The sequence below is a fragment of the Macaca fascicularis genome, chromosome 9, assembly GCF_037993035.2.
Source record: "Macaca fascicularis isolate 582-1 chromosome 9, T2T-MFA8v1.1".
Taxonomy (NCBI): Eukaryota; Metazoa; Chordata; class Mammalia; order Primates; family Cercopithecidae; genus Macaca; species Macaca fascicularis.
In genome coordinates this window covers 16,541,113-16,555,632 of record NC_088383.1, presented here as the reverse complement: position 1 = coordinate 16,555,632, position 14,520 = coordinate 16,541,113, and the positions used below count along the sequence as shown (strand labels likewise).

Sequence of the window (14,520 nt, the reverse complement as noted above, 5' to 3'; positions counted from 1 at the left end):
GAGCGAGAACCCCAGGGAGCTGGATCGTGAAGGTGTGCAGGTCACTGCATTTACTCCAAACCACTGCACACAGTGCACACAAACTCTGCCATGGACTAGAACAAGTCCATTTCCAAGAAGACTACAACATCCTGTGAGCCATGGGGATTCCAGGTGAGCAGTACCTGCTCAGGCTTCATGTTATCAGCTGTGCTCTGTCTACCAGCTCTAGATGGTCACAGAGCCTTCTGGAACCCTACTACCATGCACCAGGGGAGGCAGGACAGTGGCTTGGAGGGCAGTGAAATGACTCTGTCTAAGCAACAGCAGTGGAGGGAGATGGCAGTGCTTGCACTCTGCATGTATTTCGAAGTTACAGTTGAATGCCAATCTTATCCTGAAAGCAGTTAATTTAAAAATAAATTGCCTTCATCTTCAGTTATTTAAGTTGTAAAAATAGCTAATTTGGGAGGCCGAGGCAGGCAGATCATGAGGTCAGGAAATCAAGACCATCCTGGCTAACACAGTGAAACCCCGTCTCTACTAAAAATATAAAAAATTAGCTGGGCGTGGTAGCGGGCACCTATAGTCGCAGCTACTCGGGAGGCTAAGGCAAGAGATTGGCGTGAACCCGGGAGGCGGAGCTTTCAGTGAGCTGAGATGGCACCACTGCACTCCAGCCTGGGTGACAGAGTGAGACTCCATCTCAAAAAAAAAAAAATTTTTTTTAATTTTTAAAAAGAAGCTATTAGGACTGCCATTCAAGATTTCCAACTTAGGTGGACTGTAATTGTAATCACAGCCTTTTAGTCGTTTGGAAAGAAAATAGCTAAAGAACTTGAAGGCCAGACATAGCATGCCATCCAGTTTTTGTAATGCTTACAAAAACAAGGTTTCTAAAAAAGCTCCAAAATCTCAAAATCAGGGGGGAAAAAAAAAATCTCACTGTGGCCTTTCATATATGCACAGACACATTTCTCCCCACTGACGGTCACACAAGCAGCAGGGGCTCTTCCCCCGCTATACGGATTCACTCTGTGTGTTCTTTTCCACAGGCCACTCCTGGTTTGAATCCTCAGGACTTTGCCCAAGTTTCGCCTTATGCCCTGCAGGGCACCGTCCTTCCTGGAAACATGCGTATTCTAGTCTATAGTGAAGTTTTGTGACAATGTTTATAGTACTTTTTTTTTTTTTTGCCATGTTAAGGAAAAAAAAAGTGTGAGAAAAGTACCTCATTGGCTTCCTGTTGATCACAATAATATGGTAGTAACAAACACATAACTGTTTTAAAGTAATAATTTCCTTCTTGATGTTCTTAAAAATTGGTATGCATACTATTTTTTTATTACATAGTATTTTCTGAATTCTTTAGACTGCATTGAAGGATATTTGCATTAATTTACTAATGCCATTCATAAAGGTAAAGTGCACACAGATTCTCAGTATATCATTTGCTGTTTTTAATTACTTAGATATTATATAAATTCAAGGTCCTGTTATATATAAGTATGCTCTGGAAGTAATTGAGACTGGCCAAAGAAAGGTGAAAGATAGACAACTCAAGTGAAGTCTGGAATTACAACAATGATGATATATATATAATATATTTCATAGGGTTTAAAAAATCACTTGGCTAGGTCATTGCTCATGGTTCAGAAGTGAGGACTTCCCTGCACACACACATTTATGGGCTTGAACCAGACCCTCCTTTCCCCAAGCTGGAGATAAGTACATTTGTGCACAAGGCTCTCTAGTGAACATTGTTGGAAAACATATATTCTTTGAAAACTAGGCAACAAAAACAAGGTCCCTAAAAGAGCTCCAGAATCTCAACATCAGGAAAAAAAAAAAAAAAGACAGTGTCAGTAAGTGACCAAATAAATTAACTGGTGGAAATTTTCCCTGATATTTTTCTATTAAGAAAAAACCTCCGAGTATGATTGAATGGACAGCAAACATTTAGACTTAACAGTTGTGTGCATGCTGGTTGATGGTTAATACTATCAAGCATGTGACCGTTTTGAAAATGTAAACAAACTGTGAAAATTATCTTCAGTTTCGCTATCTTAAGACTTCCATTACTACAAACTCTGTCAACGTAAGCTTTGTTAGGAATTTCTGAAAAAACTGGTTAACAACAAATGGAAATGGTATTTTTCATCTCGTGCCTAAACCAGCAAATATGTTTTCATTTCTTATGGCTTTTGAGCCTTATAGTAGTTATACTACTTCAGAAATTCACTGAATTACAATTTAATCCATTGGATACTTTCTATACTACCATTGTTTCTAACCTCTGCAGGACCAAAAGGAGCCAAATTTAAACAGATTCTTAGTGGTTAACTTGAGAATAATTTACAGAAAAATCCAGTTGAAAGGAAGCAGCTTAGGGAACTATATTTTTATGCTAGATTTAGTGCAAGTATGTTCATTCATACAGGACATATCATTATGATTGAATTAGGTAGAAAAATCTAAAAAATTAAACCATAAAGAGGTTGTAAATTAATTTCTGTAACGTAACTGAAGTGACATTAGTTCTTACCTATCAATTAGGTTGATTTGATATCTACTATCTAGCCCACTAACCTGTATTATTTTAATAAATAACTAAATTCTGAATATTAGTCATGAGCATTAGCATGCAACGTGTACTACTGGGAAAAAAAAGAAACAGAAAAGTTTCTATGTTAAAGCAATACATGGCTTAGCCTGTTTTTTGTTGCTATAACTGAATACCGGAGACTGGACAATTTATAAAGAAAAGAAATGTATTTCTTATACTTCTAGAGGCTGGAAGTCCAAGGTCAAGGGGCCGTCTCTGGTGAGGGCCTTCTTGCTGGTGGCGACCCTCTGCAAAGTCCTGAGGAGGTGCCAGGCATCACATGTCGAGGGGGGGCAAGAGCATTCCAGCTCTGTATCCCATTCCTCTTCTTATAAATTCACAAGTCCATCTTAGGGCTCCGCCTTGATGGCCTTATCTAATCCTACTTACCTTCTAAAAGTTTCATCTCCAAATGCCATTAATACATGCATCTGAAGATTAAGTATCCAATACATGAAATTCGGGGGACACATTAAAAGCATAGTAACTTATGCACACTGTTGGGTTGCCTATAACATGAACCCAGGTGTGTGATTTTTTTTGCTGCCTTCATAGTTGTGTCTTTTCCAGAGTGTCATGCAATTGGAATCATACAGCAGGTAGCCTCTTCAGATTGGCTTAACTTAACAATGTACATTTAAGGTTCCTCCATGTCTTTTAATGGCTTGATAGCTTATTTCTTTTCATTGCTGAATATTATTACATTGTGTGATGTACCACGATTTGCTTATCCAGTCACCTATTGAAGACTGTCTTGGTTGCCTCCAAGTTTAGGCAATTATTCTATGTACATTTTTGTGCATATTTTTGTATGTATATGTTTTAAATGCATTTGAGTAACTGCCAAGGAGTATAATTTTGTGATTGTGTGGTAAGCCTTTGTTTAGCTTTGTAAGAAACTGCTAGACTGTCTTCCAAAGTGACTGTATCATTTTGTATTCCCATTAGCAATTAATTACAGTTTGTTCTACATCCTTGCCAATGTTTGGTGCCATCAGCATTTTGGATTTTAGCCATTCTAAGAGATGTGTAGTTGTATCTCATTGTGGTTTTAATTCACAATTCCTAATGACATATTATATTGAGTATCTACTCATAAGCTTGCTTGCCATCTATCTTTTTTGATGAGCTGTCCATTCACATCTTTTGCCCAATTTTTTTTTTTAAGACGGAGTCTCACTCTGTCGCCCAGGTTGGAGTCCAGTGGTGCGATCTCGGCTCACTGCAAACTCCGCCTCCCGGGTTCAAGCAATTCTCCTGCCTCAACCTCCTGAGTAACTGGGACTACAGGCACGCACAACCATGCCTAGCTACTTTTTGTATTTTTAGTAGAGACGGGAGTTTCATCATATTGGCCAGGCTGGTCTCAAACTCCTGACCTCATGATCTGCCCACCTTGGCCTCCCAAAGTGCTGGGATCACAGGCATGAGCCACTGTGCCTGGCCTTGCCCGATTTTTAATTGGCTTATTTTCTTATTGTATATCATGTACATATAATACTGATTGTAACAATATATAGTATATAATATGTGATAATGATATATGTTATTGTTACATATTTTTTCTTCAGGGGGTTAATTTTTAAGAATTCTTTGTACATTTTACTTTTACAATTAAATTTGTTGGAATGCCCCTGGCACCAAGCATGTCTAGACACTCACTGTACCCTCACTCTATGCAGGGACACTTGGTTTGGCTCACAACACCTCCACCTGGAGAGCCCACCTCAGGATCCCACCCAGGTTCAAAGCCGTCTCCTCCATGGAACCTTCCTTAGTTTCCTCCAAGCACCCAGCCTCTCCTTGGTCCAGGATACCCAGAATGAATTTCATTGTCTCATATTATTTTTCCCAGTCTGCCTTGTTTATAGTCATAGGGGTAGTCATTTAACCTCATTTGTAAGTTATTAGGGAATGAATTGGTTGACCTAATAGTCATCATTGCATTAAAGCCACTTATCAAAGTACCTTAAACCTAGGAAGAACACAGGATGTCTTTTGATTCAGACTGAAGACAATAGATAAATACCACAAGGAAGGCCAGAAATTGGAGAGAGGGTAGGTCAGAGTGATGTTGGAGTGTCTTGTAGACTGCTCAGATCTTAAAGAAAGTTTCTTGTTCTCAGTAACTGTTCCCACCTCATCCCTGACTTTTGATATAAACTATATTAAAGGTGTATATGAGCCATTTGACATGGAATCTGTTATTAATATATGTTATTTATACAAATTATTGATTTTATGTTATTAATGTTATTGATATATCTTAATTTTTAGGTATTAATATATTGCATATTAATATAGTATTGTTTCTTGACCTTTATATTTATATAATATACTCAATTTATATAATTAATTTTATATATTTCATACATTAATGTATTAATATACATTGTTATATATCTCATATACATGAATTATTATAACTAAATTATATTAATAATATTTTAACCGGTTTGCTTGGCAAACTTCAGCATATTACCTAATCTACATAGGCATAAAAGTCAAATGCAAATATATGTTCCTGCCTCCAGTCACTCTTGAGATTACTGCATCTGCCAAGACATTGCATCTGTAGACAAACTTTAGTAGAGGTCATTAATTTAGATCAAATTTTATATATATATATATATATATATAAATTTTGGTTGGTGTGACTTTTAAAATTTTAAAATAGAAATCATACATTATACATGTTTAAAAAATCAAATCACTTAGAAGACTTATAGTGAAGTTTCCCGTTCCAGTCCTCTTCCTGCCCATCTGGCTCTGTGAAGGAAACACCTGTAACCACTGTTTTATTTTTTCTCCAGGTGGTTATATCTTTCTCTCTAAATAATTTGCTTGAATATCTCTTGAAATTTTTTTAGCTTTAAAAATTACATATTAGTTTTTTGCTATAATCTATGTATGCAAAGAATGTAAATTTTTATTTGGGCTGAGAAGTTGTTTGCTACCTTTCTAACCAGCTTGATATACCTCTCTAATCTGTTTTATTTAAATTGAGCTAACAAAAGGAAAGGGAAGGACAAAATTGATTTTAAACATTGCTGCATAAAAACTGAATAATTTAATGTACAGTTATATTAATTGCAGACAAACTCTAATCTATTTTTACAAAAAGCTATTTTGTCCTTTCTCGATATGTTTTCTTTGTGCAAGTACAGGTTCTGGAAATGCACTAAAAAGCTGAAAATGGTGAAATATCTGTGGTTTTTATAAGCAGACATTTTTAACATAGCTAAAATGTTCAGTGTGATAATTTAACCACTCTTATTTTCTTACAGCATTCGATTCCATAGACGTAACAAAGCAGTGAAAGCAATCTGATGACTGTAAAATAACCCTCAGAGAAGGAAAAGTACCAGTGGAAATGTACTAGTCTAGTTGATTACAAATACACCCAAAATGACTCTCCTCTCTACCAGTGCGCTGAGCTGCTTTCTTTGTTCCTTACAGACTGGATGATGTCCTGGTTGGGGCACCTCTCTTTATGGAACGTGAATTTGAGAGCAACCCCAGAGAAGTAGGGCAAATCTACCTGTATTTGCAAGTGAGCTCCCTCCTCTTCAGAGACCCCCAGATCCTTACTGGCACCGAGACATTTGGGAGATTCGGAAGTGCTATGGCGCACTTAGGAGACCTGAACCAAGATGGATACAATGGTAATGTAAACCACAGCGTGGAAGTCGTTTATGTGTCGTCACCACTGCATAAAGGAAGCCATGCCTGTTTTAAAGTATTCAGTATGGTGTGTGTGGGTACAGTTATTATTATGACTGATTTTTAATAAACTATCACAAATCTCAAGGCAGCTTTAAGTTTATACATTTTGACTAATATAAATATTACATGGAAATTTCCCTTCTCACTTTTCTGAAAATTTTTATTTAAAATCTCACAAGATTACAATGCGACACAGAGGGAAAATCTGTAACATAATTTGCTTCAATCCTAAATGTAGTATAATTGATCTCCTTGTAGAAGACACATTCAGTTATCAGAAACTTCAGAAAAACCTCATTAAGCAATATCAAAACCATACTACCTCAGAGATCAGTCTTCAGAGCTCCGGGTAATGGTTTGAGGGTATTACTACAGTTTGAAAACCTCTAAATGAATTTTAAGAGACGTTGGAAGGCTACAGGCACTCCAGGTTACAATAAAAATAGTACCTTTAGGTGTCTGCAAACTTCAAAATAATATCTCAAATGTTCGACCTTAGACTTCTCTACTTGTAAGTGCTGTTTACTCGCAGAAATATTTCTTACTAAATTTTAAGAATTAAAACTTTAAAGCCAAAGTTAATACAGAAATAGTCCCTGCTCTGAAGTCCAAGCGATTTTCTCACGTTTGATGTTGACGATCCTGTAATAGCTCTCAGCAGTGGCAGGAATTATTTTTAAAATTGATGTTTGGATTTGGTGACTTAACTAGGAAACCTTCTATATGTCAAGACAAATAAATACATGTTGCTATATTAGCAAGTATCCTGGCTTCTGATTAGCCTATATGGGTTATGTATAGGTTATGCTGAATTTTAATTGGCATGTAAGCTTCACCTTAGTTTCAACATTTGCAACAAAGTAGTGTTAAACTCCTAGGTTAGGTTTGTCTTTCTTTAGTCTAGAATTTATGAAACCCCTCCAAATACCCTCTCCTCAGAAAAACACACCTTCACACAAAATTTTGCATACATTTTCAGGACTTTTAAGTTAAGAACCAAGTATAGTGAATTTCTTGATTGAAGTCAAGGAAGTAAGAGGAACTTGCTCTAACAAAGTAGCCTTGGAAGTATTCACATCAGATTAGTATTCACTAGTATATTTGGCAAATGTTACTGTACTCACACATTCTTTGAAAAAAGTTCTCAGCAACATATGGTTAGTAATTTTTAGAGTACCATAAAACAAAGTACATGTAAAAAGCTTATGGTTGCAGGGAAATTTTTGTAAAGACAAGCTTACCTTTAAGTGACTTGCTGCCTTCTAAAGCTGCTCTATTCCTGATCGCTCAAGTAAAATAAACAGTGCTAAATTATCTATGGAGTTGTCTTTTAAAAATCATAGTTTCTTCTATTTGTCTTTTCTCTCAAACCTTTAATAGCATTTTTAAAAGATGAAAGAAGTATTCTAAATGACATAAATGGAGGTCCTAGCTTCTCTGAGCTTTGGTGTCCTTGAGTATATAAAGCAGGTAAAATAGTGTCAAATTCACTGAAAGTAAACAAGGGGATGGGAGTCAAGGCACTGACTTAGAGAAAGTTAAGAAAGTGTTCCTTTTCACCTGACACAGGACAATATCTTTGTTTTCTACAAAAATCTGAATTTTTAGATTTTTTTTTTTTTTTTTTTTTTTTTTTTTTTTTTTGAGACAGAGTCTTTCTCTGTCACCCAGGCTAGAGTACGGTGGCGTGATCTCGGCTCACTGCAGCCTCACCTCCCGGGTTCAAGTAATTCTCTGCCTCAGCCTCCCGAATAGCTGGGATTACAGGTGCCCACCACCACACCTGGCTAATTTTTGTATTTTTTAGTAGAGATGGGGTTTCACCATCTTGGCTAGGCTGGTCTTGAACTCCTGAGCTCGTGATCCACCCGCCTCGGCCTCCCAAAGTGCTGTTACAGGTGTGAGCTACTGTGCCCTGTCTAGATAGTCTCTCTTTACTTGTTCAGAAAAAGTGGATTTATCAGTCTCATTGACATCATGAAGACTGAGTCTCAATGTATTCAGTCTTATCCACATGTACCCAGAAAGAAAGAGGAACAGAGCGACAAATGAGAACACATGCTGCAACCCACCGTGGGGACTAAGATGCGAATGGTGTTATTAGAACTCTTCTTCAAATACAACTGGGTACTCACGTTTATTGTTCAGGAACGATCCTGACAAAACGTGTGGAAGGTAAATGGCATATCGATGTGAGTCAGGTGACACTCTCCAGGTTTCCCACTGTCCTCAACTACAGAAAGGGTCTTGCCTGTTCATTCATGGGATGAAGTAATCATTAAATGAAATAATCTTTCAAAATGAGTTGTTTTCCTTTCTTTTGGAAACAAGGATCTCCTAATTATCCAGCAAACCTACCTCACCTGGTCCACCCAGCCCCAGGATCTGTGATCTGATCAGGCTCTGTCACTCACTGAGTTTCTATGTGGAACGCCTCTGGCTGTTTCTCCAATGGACGACACTCCTTCTGCCTTTGGACCTTTGTGCATCCGTTGCTTGGATGCTTTTCCATCGGACTTTCACACTGTTGGTTGCTTCCTGTTTCTAGATTTCAGTTTCAGTGCCAGTCACAGAGACACATATTCTAATCACCTAATCTAAAAACAAAAATCTGACCACTCTCCATCAAATCACTAGTTTTAAGACTCTTGTTCGGGCGTTATGGCTCACACTCATAATCCCAGCACTTTGGGAGGCCAAGGTGGACGGATCACTTGAGGTCAGGAGTTCGAGACCAGACTGGACAACACGGTGAAACCCTGTCTGTACTAAAAATATAAAAATTAGCTGGGCATGGTGGAGTGTGCCTGTAGTCCCAGCTACTTGGGAGGCTGAGGCAGGAAAATCACTTGAACCTGGGAGGCGGAGTCTGCAGTGAGCCAAGATCATGCCACTGCCCTCCAGCCTGGGCAACAGAGGAAGACTCCATCAAAAAAAAAAAAAAAAAAAAGATTCTCTACATAGCATTTATTGCTTTTGATAATTTGATTATTTTTCTCTATGCAAATTGTCTATTACCTGTACTAGAATATACGTTTTCTAAAAGCAGGAGCTTTGAATGTCTAATTTGCTGTTGTATTCACTACATTCAGCACGTTGTAGGCTCTTTTTTTTTTTTTTTTGAGATGGAGTCTCTCTCTGTCACCCAGGCTGGAGTGCAGTGGCGTGATCTCGGCTCACTGCAAACTCTGCCTTCCGGGTACACACCCTTCTCCTGCCTCAGCCTCCCGAGGAGCTGGGACTACAGGCGCCCGGCTAATTTTTTGTATTTTTAGTAGAGATGGGGTTTTACTGTGTTAGCCAGGATGGTCTCAATCTCCTGACCTCGTGATCTGCCTGCCTCGGCCTCCCAAAGTGCTGGGATTACAGGCGTGAGCCACCGTGCCAGGCCCTGGAGGCTCTTAATAAATATTTGCTGGATGGATAAAAGGCAACAAATAATTTGTCATTGCAGCAGTACTACAGAATTTTCATGGGAAACATTATAAGCCCTTTAGAGTTTGATACTGCTCTTTGAGTGTACTAAACTCTATTTCTGAACCATTCTTCTGTACTTAAGAAATGTCTCCATGGCCAGGCACAGTGGCTCATGCCTTTAATCCTAACACTTTGGGAGGCTGAGGTGGGGGGATCACTTGAGACCAGGAATTCCAGACCATCCTGGGCAACAAAGCAAGGACCCATTGCTAAAAAAAAAAAAAAAAAAAAAAAAAAAAAAAAAAACTAGTATATATATATTAGCCAGACATGGTGGTACATACCTGTGGTCCCAGCTCCTAGGGAAGTTGAGGCAGGAGGATCACTTGAGTCTAGGAGTTTGGGGCTGCAGTGAGCCATGATCCCATCACTGCACTCCAGCTTGGGTGACAGAGTGAGGTCCTGTCTCTAAAATGAATAAATGAAGAATTAAATACGTATACACATAAAATATGTTTTTGTGTCTGTTTTTAGACATTGCCATCGGCGTGCCTTTTGCAGGCAAGGATCAACGAGGCAAAGTGCTCATTTATAATGGGAACAAAGATGGCTTAAACACCAAGCCTTCCCAAGTTCTGCAAGGAGTGTGGGCCTCACACGCTGTCCCTTCTGGATTTGGCTTTACTTTAAGAGGAGATTCAGACATAGACAAGAATGATTACCCAGGTAAGGTTTTCTTTCTTTTGCCACGTGAGAGTCTACGTCCTGAAAAGAGTCCATTTTCTGGAAAATGCATCATGCAAAGGCAGTTTTCTTCTACAGATGAGGCTGAAGCTTAAGTGTGCTATAGGCTTTTTAAAAGTATGATTCCAGAGCGACTTTCATGAGAATTTGAAGAAAGACAAACATACACTTCCTTCTCCTGTCAAGAGACAATGATAGAAAGGCAAAATGGCTTAAAAATCTGCATTGTACATAAAACCTGTCAACTTCACAACCCAAGTTTTCATTTGAAACTCCTCAATACCACGGCTTGCACTGACACAGACAGCTTGCATCCTTTCTGGAACCAAGTATTTTAACCCTTTTGAGCTCATAGTTCCTATTATAGTAAGAGCCTCAACATTTCTGTTATGAAGCTCATGTTTTTAAAGCATAAATATCTTCCAGCTTGGCCCATCATGGTGGCTCACACCTGTAATCCCAGTATTTAGGAGTCCGAGGTGGGTGGATCAGTTGAGGTCAGGAGTTTGAGACCAGCCTGGTCAACATGGTAAAACCCCGTCTCTACTAATAATACAAAAATTAGCTGGGCATGGTGGTGCATGCCTGTAGTCCCAGTTGCTCAAGAGGCTGAGGTATAAGAATTACTTGAACCCGGGAGGCAGAGGTTGCAGTGAGCCAAGATTGCGCCACTGCACTCCAGCCTGGGCGACAGAGTGAGACTGTGTCTCAAAAATATAATATATGTTTCTCTTCCAGCCATATTTTGTGGTTTTCCAAAGATAGACTGAACATTTTAAAGTGGAGAAAAAAAGAACTGATTCATGATAGGAATCATAAAGTATTCTTGATTTACCTAATTCCCCCATATTGAAGGCACATAGAAAGCCATAAGGCACAGATAATTTATGTTTTGTGCATGCTATATGAAGATATTGATTTGTCTTAAAAGATTATTTCACTGTCCAGATTCTTTAGCAGAGAACATCAGACTTCTTGGTTTTATGGTTTGATTTTCACTTTTATGTTTAAGATGATTTCAGTAAGTATTTAGAAGCCATTAATAGTTAAATGACAGCTTCAACTACTTACAAAAACCTTGTCTTTTCCACCAGCCCCTCCCCTAATTGGGAATTTTCCATATGTAGAGTTATTTTTTGGTTTGGGGCAGCATCCAGTAAGCTGACTGCCTAAATATACATCATTAATTTCAGGACTTTGGCTTTCTTCTCTCCTCTGGGGTTAGACAAAAAGGATACCACAACATAGTCTTATACATTTGCCATAAACCTTTTATGACACTAATGGAGACGTCGAAGTGGGCTCAAAGTGGATTTGGTATTATACTGTATACTAATGCTTTCTACCTGTGGCAATTTCAAGAATATCTAGTTACATTTATTTTCTTAGGTTACGTTATGCTAATCAATGGTAGTTAGTTGTTATTACTGGGGGGAGGTTTGTATATATAATATATCCAAATTTAAAATAATTCAAAAATCTAGGTCGCTTATGTAATTCCTACCCCCAAAAATGTCAGGGTGATTAATGAAATTCAACTCCTGGGTTGCATTTTAGGTAAACAATTAGAAAGTTATTGCTATTTATTATAGTAGTCATAGATTTCCTTCCCACCCTTAGTACCAGGGAAATTGACAGAAAGGCTGTGCCTTCGATGAGGCAAAGGAAATAGAGGATGTATCCATCACACAGCCGGCCCTTCGACTTCCTTCAAAGGCTAAACATGTCCCAAATGAGAGCCAGGAAGGAGAGTAGCATGAGTCAACTTTTTTCCCCAGGAATATTCCCTTCAGGGAGAAAAAAATTAAGAGCAGCAGGAAAGGAAAAGAAAGCTAAAGTCTGTGCAATGTTAGTAATCGATTACCTCTTTTTTTCTTTTTCTTTTTTTTTTTTTCTGAGACGGAGTCTTACTCTTTCCTTAGGCTGGAGTGAAGTGGCATGATCTCAGCTCACTGCAACCTCCACCTCCTGGGTTCAAGTGATCCTCCTGCCTCAGCCTCCTGAGTAGCTGGGACTACAGGCGTGCACCACCACACTCAGCTCATTTTTGTAGTTTTAATAGAGATGGCATTTTACCATGTTGGCCAAGATGGTCTCAATCTCTTGACCTCATGATCTGCCCACCTCGGCCTCCCAAAATGCTGGGATTACAGGCGTGAGCCACTGCGCCCAGCCAATTACCTAATTATGTCTTTTTCTTCCCTTAACAATCAGAAATATTCACTTGAGGCCATTTGCTAGTCAACAACTTTATCTGCTCAATCTGATGCAAATTATAATAATCAGACATGTCAGTGCAGTGCCTCTTGTCTCTGAAGTAAATGTTCTTTACTAAGGCAGGCCTGTTCATACTGCTTAGTTGAATTCATCCGTCAAGAGAGTTTTGAGGCTTTCAGAGTTCATCTATGCATCTTAGTAGACGTATGTTCTAGCCCTAATTTTCTATGTCTCAGATAGGAATATGATTCATGTGATTCATGATTCTACAACATTTTTCCCTGATCCTCGTCCTTTAGCAAAAAGAATGCCAGTCAAAGAAGTCTTTTTAACTTGATAGCAAGATCCCAGAACCTATAGAGAAGAAACTGCCTTATAGGCAGGCGACTAGATTCCCTTAACTAGTACAGTTGATTGAAAGCTACAGGCGTAATTCAGGAATCAGACACGTAACTTTCTTCATTTTTCTAGAAATGAATTCCACTTAGCTTTCAAAACCTCCATTTCCACCATGGTAGAGAATGTTAATCTTGCAATCACTTCTAGTTTTAGACTTAGTCTTATTTAGGTAAATATTTACTCAGATTCAAGACCCGTTAGCCAGGCATGGTGGCATGCACCTGTAGTCCCAGCTACTCAGGGAGCTGAGGCAGGAGAACTGCTTGAACCCAGGAGGTGGAGGTTGCAGTGAGCTGAGATCGCGCCACTGCACTCCAGCCTGGGCAACAGAGCGAGACTCCATCTCAGAAAAAAAAAAAAGACTCTTTTTCTCCGCCCTGTGTAGCCACCCTCTCAAGGAATGAAATAGAAAGGGGTTTACCTGTTGTCCAGTGATTGGGAAAAGCGATCTGGCTCACACCCATCATCTACTATTATTGGCTTCAGACTAAAGGGTAGCTCAGTCCCTTGTGGTCTTTGGGGCATTGCTCAAGCTTCTGTGGCTAGTTCCATTGTCTGTGTAGTGACCTCTGCTCAAAAGTTCCCTGTGTCCTGGGCCCTCTTCATCTTCTGTTAGCCTCTTCAGTCCCCTTTTAGCAAATGCTTCTGAGCCACTCTTAGGACTCAGACATGCACGGGTTGGGTATGCAGGTTCCTGTGATTGCCCTCAGGCTTATCTACCTAGATTTTTGTTAGCTGTTGCCAGTTTCCACCCAGGCATCTCACTGCTCCAGCCTGATTGAGCTGCAGTCTTTGTTATGTTTTGCCTGGGCAGTAACAAAAGCCCTCTTTCCCCTAAAGGTAATTGGGTGGCATGCTTTCTAAACCCTCTTGTTTATTTGATAAACTCTATGTTCTAGGCCTCCATGATTGGTTTTGTGAATTTCCAAGCCAGTGCTTTTTAGAACTTAAAAAGAAACAATTTTCTTTCACTCTGGGGTCCTGCTTTTTTCAAATCAAAAGCACTTTGCCTTTCCAATTGTGAAGTAAATGCACCTGAGAGCAATAACGTCAGCATACCCCAAAATGACCCTGGGTGGCACACACACTCGAATGTGGTTGGGAAATCCGAGCTAGGGAATCTGGGAGTGGCCAGCCCAGAGATCCATTCCTTGTCTATGAGGAAGACCTGAGACCCTGGTCTGTCCCACTGAATGCGGGCCGTAGAGGGGATTGAGGGCCTTTGTTTTTGGAGTAAATGAAGGTTGCCAGGTGGAGGTCATCAGCGGGAGGGTAGTAAGTGAAGATGCTTTACAAACTGCATGCCTTCTGCAAGCGGTTGCAGTTCTCTTGCCCAGCCTTCTACCCCTGGACTCTCTCCCCTGTACGTGGATCCTCAGTGAAACCTCATGTCTCACTTGCTGGCTCTGTTTTTCAGCCTCTTGAACATGCTG

General features: G+C 39.4%; 1 protein-coding gene across 3 annotated transcripts in view; it reads left to right on the top strand.

Moving 5' to 3' along the window:
- The window catches only part of ITGA8 (integrin subunit alpha 8), a 196,557-nt gene that overhangs the window by 62,537 nt on the left and 119,500 nt on the right, over positions 1–14,520 (top strand). For all 3 annotated transcript variants that reach the window (XM_005564711.4, XM_065520345.2, XM_065520346.2), the window contains exons 12-13: positions 6,044–6,249; positions 10,262–10,453. In XM_005564711.4, the coding sequence (XP_005564768.3) occupies positions 6,044–6,249; positions 10,262–10,453 (398 nt within the window). The remainder of the gene's footprint in view (positions 1–6,043; positions 6,250–10,261; positions 10,454–14,520) is intronic.